At 30.8% G+C, this 22,434-nt stretch overlaps 1 protein-coding gene across 1 annotated transcript in view; it reads left to right on the top strand.

Moving 5' to 3' along the window:
• The first annotated feature begins 1,568 nt into the window (after positions 1-1,568).
• LOC121115734 (tetratricopeptide repeat protein 28) overlaps positions 1,569-22,434 on the top strand; it is a 52,203-nt gene continuing 31,337 nt past the window's right edge. The window contains exon 1 of the mRNA XM_040709850.2: positions 1,569-1,867. Within this exon, the coding sequence (XP_040565784.1) occupies positions 1,847-1,867 (21 nt within the window). The 5' untranslated portion in view covers positions 1,569-1,846. The remainder of the gene's footprint in view (positions 1,868-22,434) is intronic.

Below are 22,434 nucleotides of genomic sequence, written 5' to 3'. Positions count from 1 at the left end.
TTCCCTCCATCAATTTCAATATGAAAAGACGTCTTTTGACAAATTTATTTTTTAAATATAATAGTTTTGTATTTAGTAGTAGTACTTTAGGAGACGATAATATAAAAATAATGGAACGGCACACATCACGTCACTTGGAAGTTTGATAATATCATTCAAATGCTAATTTGAAAAAAATAATATGCGTGTTTTTCTATCTCAACAAAACAAAACAAAAACCCATCATATAAAAAATTATTATTATTTAAAAAAAAAAAACTGGCCATAAACGGGCCAAAGCTTCTTCTTCTTCTTTATAGTAATGGTAGTATTTTTTTTTCTTATTATTATTTGGTATTAAAAAAAGGGAGGAAGAAAAGAGAATTGGGGCTCAGGTACGCGGACCCCAAAGGCATGTATTATAATAATAAAATACAGGTAGAAAGAGGGAGAGAGATATCTGTAGAGAGGCAGAGGCAAAAACACATACGATTATTTGGGTGTGAGGGATCACTGATCCGGGAAACGCTTCCATACTGTTGTATTGTATGTATGCAGTAGTATCCCGGTCCAAACTCATATAATATGTAGTGTACAACTTACGATTTTTCACAAGTAGAATTGTACAAGTTGCAACCAAAAAATAAGATGAATAATTTTAAATGAAGGATTTACAGTATTTGGAATGAGGATATTCGATATATTAATTGTATAATTATATGTGGAACATTATAAAGTTCAAATGCTTACAGTTATATTAGTCATAAAACCAGGAAATTTTAATAGAATGAAATGAAATGATAGCATCAATAATTAGTTAATAATTAAAATTGCTAATTAAGGTATTTTAAGACGAAGAAATTGCAATTTGTCTATACATGTCGTAACTTGTACAGACGTTGCTACTTTTACACAACATAAAATAATATTATTTAAACAATATTATAGCCGTCCCATACACAATTATATGGATATGAGGAATCATGGATCCCGGAGACGCCCGGTATGGGTTATTTAGATACCGTTACGAATTATTGTATATACAATAATATAGAGTAGTTTGGTGTGAGGCTACATCCTATCCCCTCCATTTAAAAATTCCCGAATCCTTGGGATTGGATCCTTGCACCATTTTACGATTACAAACAATAAAAAATGTATGTATAATATAAAAAGCTTAAAAGAACCAATTAGAGCCAGGTATATATACTATTATTATTATGGCCAATGTTTGACTTTGAATTGTACAGTAAATTATGTACATAGCATATGCATAAGCCAACAGCAGGCCTACCAATGAAACTGTCAAAATATACAATATAATATAATTATTTTAGTCTAATTTCTAAAGAAATACTTTTTATTTATATTTTTTTGAGGCAAATGATGACGACTTTTCTTCCCCCATGTACTTACTACGTTCGTTCGTACCTACTGCTCAATATACAATATAACTACAGTACTATGTAGTATCACCTCATTAAAAAAATATGGTTTGAACCATCGTTAGAGGGCGCTAGATCTTGCGCGCCTAGGTCGCGGAAGGAAGAAGTGGAAAGAAAAAAAAAGAAAAAAATCATGATATCGTCAGTCCTTTTGGTACACTCTGACAGGAGACTTACATTTTTTTTCTCTCTCTCTTTCTCCTGTGTTGTTTTTATTTATATACTAGTGGATCTATTTATGTAGAGCACTCCTTTGCATTAAACCCTACTTGCTATTATATTTTGTGTGTGCCGTGGCTCATATTAATTCATGAGTGTTGTTTAAGAATGTGTTGTTGTGTATGTGGTAGGATTTGAATCTTCCCTCCAAGAAGAATGCGGAGTAAATCCCTGGATTGAATTCGTTTGAGTCTCTCTCTACTATGGACCTCTCATCTTCGAAGGTAAGAGCAAACAACCCCGTTGCTGACATCCATTTATTAAAGGGGAAGTAAATAGGAATGGCCGTTCCTATATTTGTATTTCGTGAGGTGAATGGCAACACTCCAAACTACCACACATTGTCTGGCTATTATCTATCTATAAATATGATTATTCTCAGAACAGTGTGTTTTTTTAAATAATTATAGTGTAGAACAAGAAATAGTTGTATTTGACTTCACATAACAGCAGCAGCATCGTATCTTCTGCAGAGCCCTAATAATCTTTGTAAGAAAGAACAAAAATATACAGGTTTTTATTCTTGTTATTATTATTATTATGCTGTAAGGGGCGTTCTGATGGAATTTTTTTTTTTTTTTGACTTAAAAAAAAAATATAGGTACTATGTACCCATAAGAAAACATAAAAATAGACACGATTTTGCTAGAAAAATGTACATATTTTGATTCCTTTTGAATCACTTAGATTCTATGTGGACCATGAAAGTCTCAAAATCTATATTTTGTTGTTGTTGTTTTTTCAAAAATGTACCTATAAGTATTGTATAAGTACAATCAATCACTCAAAGTTTCGCTAGTCTACAATGTTTTCTTTGCAAATCCCATTAAGTAATAATAAATCCGCCTTTTATATGCAAAAGTAATCGAATGTTAGTTTGTAGCACTGAAAGTCTCCAAAAGTCTGCATTCAAACAATTTCTTACCTCTTCAGAACCTATAATTTACACGTCTAAAACTCCCTACTTCTTATATAAACAGTTTAAATGCATCTGAAAAAGGCTGTAGAATCCCTAGAAATGACACTTTATTTATCGTATTACCCCCATAAGAATAACCAATAATCTTTCGCTCCAATAAGGAACATAAAATCCCCATTTACTAACACTGGCACTGTTCGGACTGTTGGTGTATTATTGTTTTATAATATTTTATGATTCCCCTTTGAATCACTAAAAGCCACCTCTATACATGCAAAATTATGCTCTGTTAGTTTGTAGCACTGACAGTCTCTAACAGACAGTATTTAAAGAATTCTGTACATCTACAGAGCTAATGATTCGGACTGTTGGGGTATTATTGCTCTACAGTACTATCCATACATATATATTTTGATTCCTTTTTGAATCACTTAAATATGTAAATCTCTAAGGGCTGATTTCCGTAACTCGACTTAAATTTAAACGGAGAATTTTATATGATGTAATTACATTTAAGCTAACTTAAATCTAAGTCCAGTTGGGGCAGCAGGGGTCCAAAAGTCTGAAAATGTACCTATGAAGATGTTCAAAGTAGGAACCAAGAGTCATACAACAGGACTTAATCAGAATTTTATTTGAGACTCCATCTGTTTATGAACTTAAAAAAAAAATCTTGATTGTAGCCCTTTTTTTACACGACTCTAACAATTCAAATTAAGGGCTTGAATCAGGATGAAGATAAAATAAAAGAATTGTCCCACTAACTAGATCAATGGCTCCCAACCGTACCCCCTCGGCTGTCCTTATGGCCCTTGGCGCATCGTGAAGGTCTCCATGAGAGTATAAATAATAAAAGCATATGTGCTTGAGCATATTTTATTTTCTGAGAACGCCATAGTGCTCTGCAGTGATAAAATATTTGGAATCAATGCACTAGAATGGCCATTGGGACTCGCGTGCTATTTTTTCTGGTTCAATAATGAATTGTTGTACTTGGGAGTCATTCGACTCTAACGAGGTGCCACTGTAGATATGATATCAAATAATTTACAATTTGAAGGCTTCAACTCATGTCTAAAGATGATTTTTTTACATATTTATGTGTTTAAGAGATTTCTTGAATTAGATAAAATGTATTTTTGACATTGATATACTTCAAAAAGGAAATATTTAACGTGTCTTTAAATTAATCAAATATGTATTTAACGTGGATGTCACAGTTGCTGGTTTTTATTAGTAACTTTGTAGTATGATTTTTTTTCAAAGGACGATTTTCAATTACGAATATCCATATCCTTTGTATGTGCATTTTCTGTAGGCCTCTAAACACACAAAATAATTCCTTTATGTGCATTTTATATACATACATAGATGTTAAGTCATATTAAGTGTCAATACTATTGTATTGCCATTTAATATGTCTTACATTCGTGGAGAGAGGATTGAGTTGCGGCGCCAAAATTTTGTACATTTATTGTGCTTATGTAAAGTTCCTTTAATTTTTTTATGAATATGTCAACTAAATAAAAGCTGCAACTTGTTAAGCAGATTGAGGAAACTATTTCATCAGCTATATTATTTACCAACTTTTAATTGATGCTATTTCTTTTTTACCTATTAAAATTTCTTTTTTATGAGAGATTCAACTCTAGAACATTTAGTTGTACTATAATTTGTCATAGAATACGTTTGTATTAATAACCCATTTTCATTAGCAAAATCAAAGATTACTCAATTTATATATCAACCATCTAAAAGAAATTAAATAGTTACATTATTTGGATCACCAGTACGGTTATACCTCCTGTTTATTCTGTATTAGATCAGTTTTGGTTTTGTTATAGCACGGCTTTTCATTTAAATGGTCTTTTAGTAGTAAGAATACAATATTACTTCGTAGCATTGATAGTCACAGATTCAAAGAGTCCAGTATATTCACGGAAAGAAAGGGTTGATTGGGGGCATTGCTGTACAAAAAACTTTTTATTTAAAATAGTATTTATCGGACCGTGAACACAAAAGTAAGCTAGAATCATTTTCCTCAAACTTTAGTCGAGATTACATTTGTATTCTTTGACGTCAATTTCTAGGTTATTACATTGAGTGAGTCGAAAATTTGCACTTATGGTAGCAAAAATTCATTGGCACATGAGATAAATTGATAGATTATATATCTGAAAGGACATACATAAAGTCGGGCCCAAATGAAGTCTCATAAATCAAAAGAAGACTCTAAACTATAGTTAAAATTCTTGGATGTATCAACTTACCCCATAAATTTGAATGTAAAGCCTTTAATTAATCGAAATATTTCCCTCAAATATTGGACTGTGCGTGCAGTGTGTATATATACAGGGAGTCCGCTGGGGGTGGGATAGAAGGATTGCAGCCTCCCCCCTCCCCAAACTAAGGAATATTTGCTTTTTACTAGAATTTTGTGGAACATTTCATTTTAGAAATTATTGTCCAAAAAATTAATTTTTTTATTTACAGCTTTGAATTTTTTTCAAAAAATTCATTTTTTGTAAATAGCTATGGATATTAGGACTTTATTTACAAAAAATTTAATATTTAAAAATTTAAAAAAAAAATGATTTCCCCAGTTTTTTTATGTCAAAATATAATTTTGACATTTTTATTCGGGATTTTTTTTATGTTAGCTCATCTCACAACTCATTTTTGGATTGTAACTTGTACAAAACATAGTTGAACGCTTGTTATATAGATATGAAATATGTGAACATATTACGTATGTATATAGAGCAATGTAGTAGTCATTCAACCCCAATCATACCTATAAACCAACCAACCAATGGTATATAATACATATAGTAATAATTACAATAATAACGTGTACGTAGACAACTAAATTGATACCTCCTCAGCCAGTCCATTTGAGGAAATATTTTATTACCTTGAACAACAAATATTCGTTTTATAACTATAATTGTTTGAAATTACTAATAATTTTTTACAACAGTTTGAAGTTGTTTCGAAACGGCCTTAGCGTTGTTATGTATTACAAACGTATATATTTATTTTTATTATATTTTCATGTGGTAATAACATCGGAAAGGGATTAGGTAGATATATATATATGTTTTTATGAGTTGGGATTGTTGGATAACTTTAGCACCTATGTGTTGATGGTTCTATTAATTCTATATCCATCCCCCAATACATAATATATATGTCTTATGTAAAGTTTATTGTTCAATGCGCATAGGTGCAATTTAATGGGAAGGGACTCTGCATTTTTAGCAAGTTTCTTTTTTATGTTCTGTAATTAGACAATATACCTAGGTATATATATACAGTGGAAGCCGGTATAACTTGAATTTCCGAATATGTCGAACTTTTCCTGCATAGCAGTTATAAAATATATGTTCTAGGGGTGTTTCTCATTTCCTGGGAAATTGTCGTTGAGCAGGACCCCGGTAAATAACGGGGTCCCATTAGTAAATAGAAAATACTATGAAATTTAATATTCTTGAAAGATAAATAATGAATTTGTAGCTAGTCTTACCTATATATTCGTAATTCTAATTTTCTTCACTATTACAAATGTGTGGCTTTTTTGAATTCCTTAACAAAGATATATATGTATATATATGAAATAGCTTACATATGATTAATTTAGTAGCTTTTTGAGTTGATGCCTTCTCCTTTTTTTTCTTTTACTGAGTATCAAACGTGCATTACATCTAAATTAATTTATGAATGGAGTTTAAAGATAAAAAATGAACTACGAATCTATAAGTTTTTTACTCTGATAAAGTTCACACATTTGAAATATTTTAGTGCCTCGTTAGAAATCATTTATAATCAATTATTTATTATTAAAAGAATCGTATATTATGAATAGAGATAGGTTATGTGTAAGAGTGCGAGGAGAAGGCGGTAGCGAAACATATGGTATTACTGAAATTATACCATTGTCAGCTGCATTTTATATGATTTTTTTGGGGAGAAAATGAATTACTGCTATGGAGAAGATAATATTCTACATTTAAAATAGCATTAGTGTATGGAAAATATTGTAATTGTACTTAAATATATATATATGTGTTTCATTATACATTTTTAATAAATTTACACCAAAGATAGGCCAGAATTCTTTATTTGGAGGGAGATGCTTTAACACCCACGACTAACTAAATGATGAAAAAAAGAATTAAAAAAGAGCACACATACACATTCAACCGTTTTTCCTTTTCTAATCCCTATACTTAGTTTTTTCTTTACACACATCCCATCTTTTATTATGAAATAATTGAATATATATTTCTCAGGAACTTCCTATAGCTGTAAAACTCCAGGAAATCGGGATCCTCAGATCCTGACAGACAAAGCCTTATCTGCACCTATCTCAATGTTTTTTTATAAATACATGTTAAGACTTGGTCCGAATTTTTTTTTCTTCGATTCGGTCTTAATCAACTTATTCTACCTTTAAATTTAACTAGATGAAATTTCTAAAAAAATCTATTTTTCTTTTTGTGGGATTGCATCTAACCCGATTTTTTTGTAAACCGAATTTTACTTCAAACCAGTCAATGCCAAAGTAAAAGGGGCATATACCTTTTTAAGATTTGTGGACCGAAACTCTAACACTAGTACATAGCTGTTTGTCAACAATGTACTTCGTATATATATATATATGTGTTCCCTTATTCATGACAATCATAATGATTTTTCATCAATTACATGAATAGGACTTTAAGTCCTTTAGCTGCTCGTATCTAAGTCAATTTTCAAGTCTTTTCACATTGAGTGTTCAGTACTACTCAAGTAAGAGGAGTCGTGACGGAAATCACGACTATTTGGTGATCACTGATCAGTCATCATCAACCATATTAAAATTACATTATCAAGATAAATGGCGATTAAATCTTTAATGTTAGTAATAATTTGATAATGTTTGTGATTTACTTTAAGTCTTGAGTATTGATAAAAGTCGTCTTAAAACTTTTCACTTTATGCTCGTCGCTGTCCTAGTCATTAGTACATGCCCCTAGCCATGATAAGTAACTACACATTGAATATGTATTCTTGAATTTAATCATTCAACAATATTACAAATAATTTAATAAAGTCGTTTAATTTTTCATTATATCTCGAACACAATTGACTGAGAATTCCTTTAAATTCGAGTTATCTGACAACTTCTACAAATATATATATAACGTAATTGATTTCTTTTCTTTACTGTGAATTACTTTCTATAAAGATCATTGCCATGACCTTAGGATATGTATTGTATAAGTCTATATAAAAATTTCTCACAATTAAGTTTTTCCTACGTATCTTTTCATAAATAAAATGAAATGAAATTTCTCATTCAAAAACTTTGTTTTATAAAAAGACATAATTTATAAAGTCATAAGAATATATACATATATACTTTGTTATTGTACCTATAAGTATGGTATATATTAGTGTTGTTGAGACTTGATCCAAGATCTTATTTTTTTTTTTTTTTTTTTGTTCGGTCTAAAGTTATTAAGTTCGATATTTCAGTCCAAACCAAGGTCTGAAACTGTGGATGATCTTAGTTCAATCTTACAAAAATTAAAACGGTACTAGACTGATCTAGAATTTACTTCCGAAATTCAATGTTGTGCCAATAACCATTAGTGACTTTTTCTAGATCGATTTGGACTGACATTTCTGTTCACACCGAGGTTTGAAACCCTGGAGCGAAGTTAAAAATGTGGGCATTTATTTTTATAACCGTAGAGCGATTACTTTTCCAAGAAAAGTAATTACTTTTCTTTACAAAAAAGTAATTTTATTTTTGATCAAATTTATTTTCTTAAAAAGTCCTTTTATTTGGGTCAATCATAATCAAGTTTTTTTTTGTGTGTGTGTGTACATCAAATTTGACTACGAGACTGGTCCAGACTGAACCCCAACAATCGCATTTATATTATATTTTGTATGTAAGGGATGCAATTTCTTCGTCAAATAAGGCTTTATTTAATTTTAACGTCAACCATTTTAATTAACAACTATTAATTGAGGGTATCTTTTCATTTAGAAGTATTGAAATTACTTAATTATTTCGTATTTAAAAAGAATATACCTATTGGTATTAGTGTTGTGTTGGTCCATATTTAGGACTGAAGACTGTAGTATAGTTCAGTTTTGATCTGGTCTAGTTCACTCCTACATATCAGTCCTAAAACTTATAAAGTTTGGTCCTTGATGACGTCACTTAAGATTATTTATTTTCTTTTTGTATCAGTCCTATTATAAATAAGGACTCACGCAACAGTACCGTTGAGTATTTGAATTTTATTATATGTATGCTTTATAATAATCTTATCCATTAGTTAGTTTTATTAGAAATATCAAGTATTACTCCTACAAAATAAATGTCATCTAATAGAATTTCAATCATTGCATGTAGTTAACCATAAATTCATTATCTCATTTACTTGTTGCAACTTGTACAAATTACATTATTTTTTACACAACATTTCATTATATATACAACTTTTATTTTAACCGCTCAACATATGTCATATTTTTTCAAAAATGACGTTCTTGCTTCTTTGTTAAAGGTAGAGAAAACATAATTATATTCAGATCACATAATATAATTTTTTTTTTATAAAGTATAATGTATGATTTTATATCAAATAGCTTATATATTGTATGAAAAACGAATTACTAACAAAACCTTGTACCTATATAAATATAAGCACATATATACTTTACAGGTAAACAAGTTAAAAGGATATTTATTTTTATAAATTAAATTCAATGACAAGTAAGTTTTCACAAATAAATAAATAAAATATTTTTGTATTCCCATTATTCCCATACATATATGGTTCTTGTTAGTGATTTACACATTTTGGGAGTTTGATGTTTAATAAAAAAAGATTTTTCCCTTGATTTATTGCATCTCTGTTTTGTTGTTTTTTTCTTCATGTCATCAGTTTCTTTTTTGGCAAGTTTTTTTTTTTCAAAAAAAAACAAAAAAACATAATGAGAATAGGAAGGAAGTCATCCACGTTTTCATTTTATCTATAGGTTGGTACCGTTTGTTGTAAGGAAGGATTAAGCTTCTTCTTTTTTTTTAAAGAGAGGTTTTTTTCTTCCATGATGGAGGGTGGGAGTAGGATAATACGACTACTCCTAGTCATCGTTGAAGTAGGTCTTTCTTAAGAGTTTCATTGAGTCTCTTCTTCAAACTAACAAACAATATATCCTTGGCTATTTGTACCTATATAAAACATATGTACGTTCTCTATAGTAATTCTTCACCCACGCGTGAGTTGTATTCAGTTTTTTTCCCCCTATAAATCCTCTTTATTCATTCAAATCCTTCTTTATCTCCGCTATTATAATAATTTACAATAATAGGAACCAAGATTTTTCTCTGCGCCCATTACTCTGTAAAGGATGTCGTGGACATTGTGAATTGCTCTGAAGTAAAGGATACGAACAGATTGCTACTGAAGACTTCTTCAACTGTGTGGCTGAGTAGTACCAGAAGTTGATGAAAGAGGTTGTAAAGGGCAGATAGGATGCCAAATATCTCAAAGGGGACAAGGGCGTCCACAGGATTAGATGTGGGGGGGGGTGGAATTTTTGTGAAAAAAAAAATATATAATTACAATATTTTGAAACAAAAAATTTCAAAATTAAATTTTTCTGAAAACAACAAAAAAATGTCATCGAGTTATTATAAAATATATATATATATATATCAATTTCTTAGATTTTCAAAAAAAACCAAAAAAAAACAGATTTTATTCCAAGAAATTAACAAAACTCTAATTTCAAAACGTCAGAGTTCTGACTACGCATTATCCTAGTGGATGTTAGTTTTAGGGTTAATAAATAAAAGTCCCACAGTTGAGGAGAATAATTGTATAACTCCTAGTGTTGTAGTGGTCTCTAGTCCAATTCAGTTCAGTCCCACTTTTAAGTCCTTAAAATTAAGGAAAACTCGATTCCTTGTGAGTTGTTTCTTCCTTATGAATGAGTTTTTTTCACCTATGTTTAGAAACCGGTCCTGGGTTGGAGTAGATCTAAGGATTTAGGAACAACACAACAGTAATAAGTACTAAAACGACCTAAATACTAAAAAATTCAATTTGGACCGATTTTCAAATTTTGGACATTTCGGTCTTCAGAAATGGATAAGGACTTTCATTTTCAAAAACTCGATTATGACCACACATTAATCAAGTGGGCATTGTCAGGTTAATAGAGAATAGTCCCAGAGTTAGGAAGAAGAATTGGCTAACTGCTACCAACACGTGTGAATTTTGTCTGCCATGATTAGACGAAATGGTGAATGTTTTTTGCAGGACGCTTATGAGACTAAAATATATATTTTTTTTTTAATGTTTGTACTCTCATTACTCTCATAAAACAAAGACGGAAAGAAATATGACTAAAAAAGAGGAAGTTAATACTAAAACCAACTGATTCTGATCCTTTTTTTTTCTCTCTCTTTTCGGGGGAATGGTTTAGAGAGATACAATAAAGATCAATTCGTGTTGTCTTCCCTACTACTCAGTATCTACCTATGTACGGGTAAACCATCTGTTTCATGGCCATGATATAAACAAAAGACTCAATGTATTTATTAAGAAAAATAAAAAAATATCCCCCAATAAACTGGAGGATTATAATCCTTGTTTCATTCCACGACTACATACAAAAGCTGACAACTTTTATAAGTATTATTTTTTTCTACCAAAACAACAAGAGCAAGAATGTTGTTGTTGTCGTCGTCTTGAACCAATGGAATGTTCATGAATTGGTACCTACAACCATATATTTTTCTTCCTCTCTCTCCCTTTCCTTCATTCTTCTCTTTATAGACTTTGATTAATGGTTTAAAATGAGCACCTTTATATGAAAAATGGTGTAATAATATGACAACGCAACTTTTTTTTAAATCGTCTACTGGTAAAAAAGAATTAATGACGATACACAAAAAAAAAATATATAAAATAAAAATACGCATCTTTTGTAAGGCATTCAAGCAAACATAATAAATGGGAGTAGCAGCATTAGTAATGGCTGCACTCTCTGAATATATTTGGGTATAATAGTATATGTATACATATAATCAATTATATGTAAAACATATAATTAATGGATAAGCAGCCCCTGATCATCCATTAACTTTTGCTTTTTCAAAGTGGATGCAAAAAAAAAGAAGAGGATTCTCTTTTTATGGATCTTTTATTTTTTATGCATGAAATGGTAGTTTGAACATAAGTACTAAAAAATTACTGATATCATGATTGGAGGCACTACCTAAAAGTTAGGGATGTTACTACTAATCTCGGTCTCAGGATGTAGCTTCATCGTCTATTAATCTTAGAGACACATCATGGCCTCATCTCACTGATATTTAAATGTAGACTCTATTTTGTTATTATCTGCCGATTTTTGCTTCTTTTTTCCTTATCAGTGTTTCGAATGATAACGATTGGTTGTATTCGTATAAGCTCTGTTCAAGCGCTCTGAACAGTTTCCAATAAGAATGATTGGATAATATTTCTATAGTTTGGAAGAATTGGCTATCTACTACCAACTGAATTTCAGCTTTTTCTCTCTGCTGTGTAGCGACGCTGGAATGTATGTATTTATTTGCAAGAGGGGCCAAATTATATAATGATGTTGTCATAGTCACAGAACCTTACAATATTATTATAGGTAGAAATATTAAACTTATCCCCAAAAATGAGGACATATGGCTTTTATGGGTTTACCAACATTGTCTGAGAGATACAACAAAGGTAACGTCGTGATAAACATCCAATTTTTATGAGAATGAGGAATATTTCAATTGATCCGAAATTAATAATGATGGCAACTATTCTCCTGTATTAAATGTACAAATAAAAGTAGTTTGAATGACTTCAATTGACAAAGGGAAGTATTCTTAGTGCTAATGATATCTAATTAACGGGAAAAAAACTTATCAAACGTCGACTAAATGAAGTATTATTTCTGTTATCCATTTGTAATTACCTTTATAAAACGTCGTATATTACTCCAATCATTTATCAAACAGCCTATGACATTTGAATCATTGCATATCCTGATTATTTATACATTAGTAGGCTGTAAATTCTATATTTTTAGAATGATATATTCCAATTACATACTAGTTGTTGCATCTTGGTATATAAATCCTTGACCAGTCTGAAATCGTTGTGATTTTATGTGGATCGAACTAATTCGGTCCTTTAAAGAAGTTCAGTTTCAAAGAAAAATTCAATCTAGATGGGGTTCATTTAAAATTTGGTCTAGACGGATTCTATTGTTTATGATGTCAGTTGTGCTTTAAAATTGTGAACATCGACCTACAATAACTCATAAGAAGTTAAATGTGTGGTGCATAAATTAATCATGTTTGTGCAACTTATAAATCAGGTGGATAAGGGAGAAAATGGGGCTAAAGATTGAGGCCGAAAAAATTCGTCCACGATTTGAAAAAGATAAATTGACAGTCTCATATCGCAGTTTGGACCGAAACGTTGGTAATACGAAATACCGTGTCTCAACACTAGGGCATGTAGCGTACAGTGTGTGAGGTAAAATCGTGGAATTTACTATATCAATTTGGATTACTTTAGGGTGAATATTTAAAATACTAGGCCGTCTTATTAAATATAGGGACTATTCCAGTTAATAAGCAGTAAAAAAGCTTTTAAAAATCAACACTTGTCAGTATGGAGGCGAAAAGACAAAGGGCGTTTGATTTGATCCACACTCAAGTGAGGGTCGAAGATATCATGAAGGTAGGTCGTAGGGTACTCCCGGAGTCTTGTTTACAAGATTACAAAGATGGTGGCTTCAGGGGAGAGCCTTGAGAGGGATTGGACTAGGATGGAGGTATATGAAAGATTTAAGAAGGGTTTTTATGTACGACCAGATCGACAACTTCTTTTAACAGCTACCAAGGTCAACCATATTAAGAGAGGTCAGAAATTTTTGACTTCTGTTAAGACATAATAGGTCAGCAGTACAGCCCTCCTCCCTAGACTGTTTCCCTCTTGACTATCCCATTTGGGGTGTAGTCATAAAGAGAGCCCGTGCTACTCCTCACTGAAAATGGATGACCTCAAGGCAGCAGTTGTTGCCCATGTCCGAGGAGCTTCATCAAGCCATTCTTCTTTGCCTTTAGGCCCAGGTTGGAGCCCGTGGTAGCAGCCAAAGAAAATCATTTTGAGAAATAGAAATGTACATATGTCAATAAAAAATTCGATGGCACAGCCTCAATCTTGTACTCATGTTCATTCTTGCAAAAGTTTACCCTATATATTCGTTATCAAAAAGTCCACTATTTTACCTTGCACACTGTTCATGATTTTATTTTTCTATATCGAATCAAGCTTTTTGAATCCATCCATTACTTCCGATACGAATTACATTTTTGTTATACATAGCAGACACGTTACTCGTATCCGGATTTGACTGTAGTTATATACATATATTGAACCTAATCTATGTATTTATTTCCTAATTTTTGCTATTTGCTAAGTACATACCAACCTATGAAGGTATTTATGTATATTGTATAGGTATATTTATATTTGTAGGAAAGGAAATTGAAAATTTGACGTGTTCATGTTTCATTATCGTTACGACTTTGTTCTTTTCCGTTTTTAAGTACATACAACCATATTTTTATGTAGAAAACTTCTTCACTTTCAATATTTATAATATGTAACTGTGTACTCGTATTTTGAATACTACGATGTGAGAGAGTTAGTTGGATTTTATTATTAGTATTACTATTAAAGCCGTATTTTTTCCTTCTAAAAAAACTCCAATGGTAATAAACTAAGTGAAATTTTTTTCATATCTTCTCACGGTTCCGAAGTAAACAATATTTATAGTTAAGTATTAATAGTTCATAGTAATATTGATGCATCGTCCCTAAGAATTATTTTTAGAAAATCCAGGTACAGGGTAATTCGTTCTTACGGGTCTAGAGTAATTCAACAATTTGCTATTTAACTCAAAATATAACAAATTCAATGTGTCTTTTCAAAATTCATTTGGATTTACATAACTTCACCATCTAATGTAAGTGGTTCCTGACCTGTTGACACCATTGCAACCCTTTTTCTGAAATCAAAATTACTCCCACTAACAAATTATTAGTAATTATCATTTTCTATTTATTTTCTGCGAGAAGAGAGAAATAAAAACATTTTTTAAATCATTTACCACTGGTTTGAAATCCCTTGATCTTATGGCTTTAAAATCGTTGCTCTCCTATGAATGTTTTGAACGTTGATTTGTTGAACTCAAATTAGTAGTTAATAAAGAATAGTTTAATAATTTATAGAATGATGACATTGGATCAAGACAATGTTTCTTCCCCTTTTTGAAGAAGAAAATATTGAGATTGCCATGAGTTATAACTTATAAACATGGGGTTCTCTTTTTTCTGGTTTGGGGTCTATAACATTTCTACTTTTGAGGTAGATCATGTACCTATAATCTGTTGTTACAACACAAAAAAAATCTTGAACAAATAAAATAAAAAAGAGAAATGTCCAAAATATTGTTTAATTAATATTTCATGAACATTCTGTGATGGTTTGAATTATCCTATCATGTTTACTATAGTATAAAGCATTCATTTGATTAATAAGGCAAGGCATTTTCCCCCTCAAAATATTGAAAGATAGTTTCAAAAAGAGTATATCATATATTTTTTCTTTCATTATGACAAAGAATTTTTGAGACCATTAAGATCATAATTTGCAGTGTTTCTAAAGAAGTGATGACCAACCTTTTATCACTGCGAAACCCTACGGCAATTTTAAAAGTCTTTTATTAGCAGAAATAGAAGATAATTAATTAGCTGAAAAAATACAAATGTAATTCGGATTCAATTTTGGGGGAAATCATTCTAACTCTAATCATTCGCAGGCTCGGTGCACCAGTTTTTGAAAGTGAAGGGGTTGTATTTTTTGCTGTTAAATGTTGGATCATTTGTTCGGAGATGTACTTTTTTTACATCCTGTCCAGGGCGTTCGGGGGATTTTATGATTTTTTATGGGTTAAGTCGATTTTCAGGATGTAAAAAGGTGACATCTTTGTACAAAATAGAACCGTTGATCTCCCTAATTTAATATACAATAAGGGGAAAAGTTATGAAATAAAAGTCAGTTTAGAAATATTATAAAAGGATAAAAAAATACATTTTTTTTTAAAGTAAAAAAATCTTAGACAAAAAACAAGAATCAAAATATATCTTTAAGTTGTGCCAGCACATGTCCTTATTTTTTGGAAACTATAATGCAGCAATATACTTTTATTTGACGTTATTATGATAGTAAACTGTAGTTGTCAACTTTGGAAAAGTTAGGGGCCCCAGTTTAGTGTTGACGTACCATATGCATGTATACAAATGATGAAATCTATACATAATTTACATAGGCATTGTTTGACAATTTTTCTCCATTGTTTTACCACATGCTGTGAAATTATTTTGTCAATTACACAATAATTATAGTTGTTATTATTTTTTTCTTATTGTTACTGAGACATGTTGTTCGTTCCTTGATTCCCTTCGTTTGTATCACAAAGTAATCAACGTAATCATAATTTCAAGACTCACGTATTTGTCATTTTCCTTCCCCCCCTCCATGATTATAGTTTTTTTACCTTTTTAAGAAGAGAAACATGCTTTGTTTTGTTATGTTTTGATGTGCATATACACGGGGTGTGTATTTGAAATCTGGATATTTATAAAAAATAGAAAAAAACCCATGGCAGGAATGGATAATTCCTCTCATCAGCTCACAAACTGTGTCTATTGACAACAGTGCTGTGCACCTCCATATTTATTTAACACTGTCAATCATTGGTTCCTGTCCTAGGGACTAGACTGGAACGAACTGATACATTACTAATTGACCCCGTGCCCCCCATCCTAAAAGATTAAGACAGTCCATCGAAAAATGGTCTCAGTAAGAAACAAAAGAATCGATATTGCTGCTCTATTTTTGCAGGACACACACCCCAGAGATCCAAAACTTGACATAGGCAAGCAGGTAGACTACTTACAATGTCAAGAAGGTCATTAATGACGGTATTAGTATGTAGAAGATCTTCAACAAGATGGCACGCCGGCACACGCAACAAAGGTTACAGCGTCCTTTTTAGAGACCAATATTCCTTTCTGTCCGAAAACAATGTGCCACCATATTTGTAAGATGCAAACCCGCTTGACTTTTCCTTCTGTCTGCATGTCGAGCCCAGGGCCTGCCGGACCAAGGCTCCTGAGACCCAATTACATTATTATCACGTCTTGTCAGAGCTTTAAGCAGCACATCACGGCTATTATCAAAGCGAAGATTAGAAATGGTAACATATGTCCCCACATCTGTATAAGTTTAGTTAATGTAAGTCCTCTAGTTTCTGAAATTTCAACTTGTTAAAATTCCAGATGCTAAATGACTCGTTTTCAATTACGCACCCGGTAGGTAGATGTGTTCCAACTAGGTTTATATTTATATACATATACTTTAAAAATATGTTAACAACAAAAATACAAAAAATACAAAATTAGAAATTTTTATTATGTATATGTTATATACCTATTATTTAAAAACAAAAAAGGTTTTAATTTGTAATTTTATACTTGAGAGAGGAGTTAACCTTCAGTCTATCTCTATGGTTGTATTATTATAAATATTCCTTTGCACTTTTGCAAACATATTTGGCATTTTTTATAAAGGTATTAGGTATTATGCATTCCTGTAGACTAGGGCATTTTCCATTATGACGAAGTCATATGAAATAATATTTATAAGATGCCTATATATTTACAAGTTTGTAGATACTATAAGTTGTAACTTTAGGATATAGGCAGATTGGACTACTTACAATTTGTACGTCTCATTGCATTATATTAACGTTGGATTAGCGGAATAAAATAAAACAACTGATTAAAGTCGACAATTGTCTAAAAATTACTTATTTTACTTAATATCAATTATAAATTGAACATATCATATCATTTAAATCTTTGACATTACTTATTCTATTGTGAGCAATTATATAATTAATTAATGCTCAATTAGTTATTTTTATTTGATAAGTCAAAAATTAAACCTTTAACATAGCGCATATATATCTAATTATCCTTTAATAATTGCATTATCCTGAGCACAAATGTATTTACCATATACATATAGTCGGGGTTTGCTATTTAAAGATCATTTTTCCATTCAAATACCCTTTTAAATCCTTTTGAGAAATACATAGATGCAATCATTTTATCTATAAATAACCATCGGTACATGGTTCTCTGGACCTTTCAATTGTGTTATGTGCCAGATAGTACTCTTATTATTTGTTATAATGTTTAATTAGTAATCAACTAACTCATCAGAGTGGTTAAAAAATACACTCTTAATACATTTATCGAAGTTATCTAATGGGATTTACATAATTAACATTAACTGTAAATTCTTTATTTAAAATGTTTCATCTTATTTGATAGTTACAATTTGGTCCAATCTGCACGTAGGAGTACAGCTTGTACGCAACATATATTGTTACAAGTTGTTACTTTGTGATTTTAAGTATAGAATTTAGAGTACTTTCGGTGGGTAAAGCAATAATCGTAATTCCATTAGATATTCGATATATCAGGCATGCACTTTTTCACTATTCGGATAAAAATGACTAATTAATACGCATTCTGCGGCACAATGAAAAGTCCAATACCCACATTTATATATATTACTCATACATCTGATTAATAAAGCAAAGTTTATCTGTCTGTATGCAAAACAGTCAGAGGGTGAACTCTATATATTGCTCCCGGATGTATATCATAAACATATTTTGATTTAAGACATAACAATCTACTCGTATTAATGAACTATTGGAGATGTATACATATGTATAGCATCGAACGTGGATATAGTGATCCCTGATTTATGTCATATACATATTTTTGATCGAAGAAATAACAATATAGTTGTATTAATAAAATATGGCAAACCTGTGTATTTACAAAAAAAGAAAAGAGAACTAGTTTTGTTATTGGTCTTTTATGAATATCAAAATGCATCTCCATTTTCAGTATATGTTCAGATAGGAATAAAATATAAATTCTATTATATAAAAATCCGTCATCCCATTATATTTTAGAAAAAACTCTTCTTATTGATCCCTTCATTCTTAAGAAGATAACACGTCGTATGAACTGAAAAAAGTATTGAGTAGTTAAGTGGAAGGTTGGTTGCTTATGAAAAGTGGAGAGTATCACTGATAATTTACTGTGGAGTTATCTTCTTGTCTTTAAGGTGACGCCTAATTACTCTGGGCTATGCTAGTACTTAATAAATTAGTCATTTGAATAGTTGATAAATGAAATGGTGGATATTGTAAGTTAAATCCGGGGATATGTGAAGTACAAATTGTAACTTGTACAAAGGATTTATACAAGTTGCAACTTGTACAGTACATTATATACGCACATATTTTTTAAATTATATAATTAGTCTTAAAAATTGTAGAAAAACAGGAGTGAGACTAGTACCGAAGGGAAAGAAAGAGATGAGGAGAATATAATCATTTGCCAAATAATTGGCTAGAAAGTTTGTTAGTTACTTTACTTACGAAGCCTTTGTTATTTTTATACACTAACCTCTTCAATTCCTTCTATTACAAGAATGTATGTATTATGATATCTTCACAAAGGTTAATGTTAAATATACAGCATTTATTCGTAATGCAGCATGGAATTCTTAAAACGACACCATCTTTAATATACATATATTATATATGTAGAACATAATACCTATATAAAGTATGTATTATACATATACGTTCATGGAAGACAAAAAAATAAAGAGTCAGATAGATAAGGGAGACGGGAACAGTTGGAACACTTTTTGTTTACTGAGCTGGTTTGATTACTATAACAAATCTTGCCGGGAAAAGTTGAAATATTTGTTTGAGATTGGTAAATATACTTCACTAAAATACAGAGGGACAGTCCTCGTCAATGCCCTACCCTGATTATTAGGTGCTTTCTGTATTTTAATTAAGCTGAACAGAACATTGATTAGTATTAAAGATCATAGGAACTCACTTTCACTAGCCTATCAAGAGCCCTAAACATGTTTACTTTGAGGTTTAAGTTTATTGCATAATAAAGAAGGAAACAATATGAGGTCAGTTGCAACTGTCTCCTTTGTACTGAGCCATAGAATTCTAGACTCATGGTATATTTTGTTTTGTTTTTTCATTTCTCCCATTGGAGGAATGGTGTTGAAATCTTTTCATCTTTTCATTTTTTTTTTTAACTAATCACTTCTTTTTTATTTCCTCATCTGGAAATAAAAATTCTGCGTGAGTAACCCAAGTCTATGGAATTCTATAGATAAGCCGTTACAATACCTCAAATTTATCCTCGACGAGTGTTTTTGTTTTTTAAAAGACTGTATTCAAAGATAGCAAAGTAATCAATAATTCAAACGATATCTGCTACTGGAAAAGTAATTAAAAAATAAGACTATTATTGCAAATATAATGATCCTCTAAAAAACTGTTTTTACTTCTTTTCTCCGATAATTATTAATTCAATTCACAGTAATTCTCAGCGCATTATATAATTGTTATGTAAATTGTGTGGCTATAACTTTTTTTGAATTGTCAACTGTCTCGGATTTCCCTCAAAAATAGATATGGCATGAGTTTAACACAGTTCCCAAAATGCCAAAATAGGAACGACTCCACAATACTTGGCATCATATTATTGATATATTATCTATAAATAAAGAAAAGTTTATAAATATGTCTGTTTATTTGTCTGAGAAGGATTCATTTTTAACAAGGAGCGTATGTAGTTAAGGCTCAGCGCGTCATATTAAAAAAAGAGAAGAAAAGGGGATTATATTTATTTAAGCCTCTAAATTTCAAGCTTTTTTTTTAGTGGGCTAGTTTTGTTGTTGTTTTTCCCCATTTTTTTCTTAATGTTCTCTACCTGCATTAATAATTATTTCATTCTTGAGGAGAGAAGCTCTTAGTGTTGAGTAATTACGTGTGAGCGTGATCATGACAACCGGAGAGTAACACTGAGGATTTTATGGGGAGTACTGTTCTACCTATATGAATATAGCAAATATATATTATTACAGCAAGGTTGGTCTGTTCGTCAACGCCTAATTACTCGTAGCTATGGCAGGTACAAGTATCATATAATTTTATTGTAAATTTTCTGACTGTTGCTTGTTTGATGTTAAAGAAAAAGGTCCTTTGTAAACCTACTCTTTATCAACAGTCTCCTGTCTCCCCTATTAGTATAATAGCAGGAACAGCAACATATGTGCGCTTCCGAACAAAGGAGTTTCATCATGAACTGACCTATAAAATAAGAAAGGAAAAAACTAAAAATTATACCAATAAATTCCATTCATATTCATGGATAAAAAAAAAGGAAGATTTTTGTCTCGTTTCTTTTCTTTCGACCCTACTCATTTCATTCAGATTTTTTTATTGATTAATTAAATACGATCGTCTATCACAGGGAATTTATATTAGTATATGTATTTTAATAGCCCGTCTTTGTTATTGTTGTTCTGTCTTAAAACCTTAGTAATAATAATAAAAATAATATCAAGAACAAAAAACGTATAATATAATCAATGCCACCCAAAAAGTTAATTTTAACGAATGCAGAAACTCGTTTTTTCTTTCTAATATATTTTTATTATTTCGTTTCGTCTTCACTTCAATAATGAATTCTTATCAATACTTTTTTTTATTGTCTTTGGTTAAATTGTCTGAGAAAATAGTACTTGAAAAAGCCTTTCAAAACTTGAAATAAACACGCCTAGTGGGAGACTCCAAATAACAAAATAATATATATTCTTATAAAAATTGGCAAAATTTGCTACTTTTTACCTCCGACCGAGAAGTTGAATTTATTTTATGCTTTACCCTCTGTTTGTATGTAAGCAAAATTAGGGAAAAAGTTGTAGAAAAATGAATAGTAAGAGACCATCACATTTTGAGAGGTACAATTACTTTAGAAGAAATTGAGATACATAAATCAAATTAGTGTCATTTTGTAGATATAATAAAATCACTAAATATATAGTATAATAAAAAGCAAGGTCAAGGTCACACAAAAGGTCAAACAATGTTCAATATTGCAAGCTTTTAACGAATAACATATAGCAGAATTGAATCTTAATTTTTAGAGGAAATATCTCTGCTGAGTGCCTATTCTAGTTTTATTATTATTTTTGTCGATCATATTTAATATACGAAGCTGTTGTTATCTTTTTCAATAGTCACTACATGACTATGGGATTTTGAAGAGATCATACAGTTTGGCTCATACAAATTCTCTTGTTGATTCAGTGTCCTCCAGAATGACTTGATATCCATTACTCCGAGTCTCTACTTCGATGTGGGGATTATTATGCGTGCATTTGATATATATTTTCTCTATCCTCCACCAAACGAATGGGTCTGACCTTGCGTCTAATTGTCCAAATATATGTATTCTCTGAGTAGGTAGTATATCTCATTTTGTGTACAACCTTTGATTTCGCATTTTCAATTTAAATTGATAAAAAGAGACATTCAAATCCTGAAACAACGCCTACTGTAGGGATTCCAAATATGATAAATACTCTTTTAAAAATTGGCAAAAATTGCTACTTTTATAAGATTATTTAAAAAGAAATTAATTAATAAGTGTGCCAATCATATCATATTTAATAATGATGAATCAAGCAAAATTTGAAGAGTTCTGAATGAAAGTCAGGTTTTTACTAGCATTGGGTTGCAGTTTGAAAATCCTAGACCGGTTTGAGCATTTATGATTCCATTAAATAAGTTTGA

This window comes from Lepeophtheirus salmonis, chromosome 4, assembly GCF_016086655.4.
Source record: "Lepeophtheirus salmonis chromosome 4, UVic_Lsal_1.4, whole genome shotgun sequence".
In the NCBI taxonomy this organism is placed as follows: domain Eukaryota; kingdom Metazoa; phylum Arthropoda; class Copepoda; order Siphonostomatoida; family Caligidae; genus Lepeophtheirus; species Lepeophtheirus salmonis.
The sequence above is the reverse complement of the archived record's forward strand: the minus strand, read 5'-3'. Positions and strand labels throughout refer to the sequence as shown.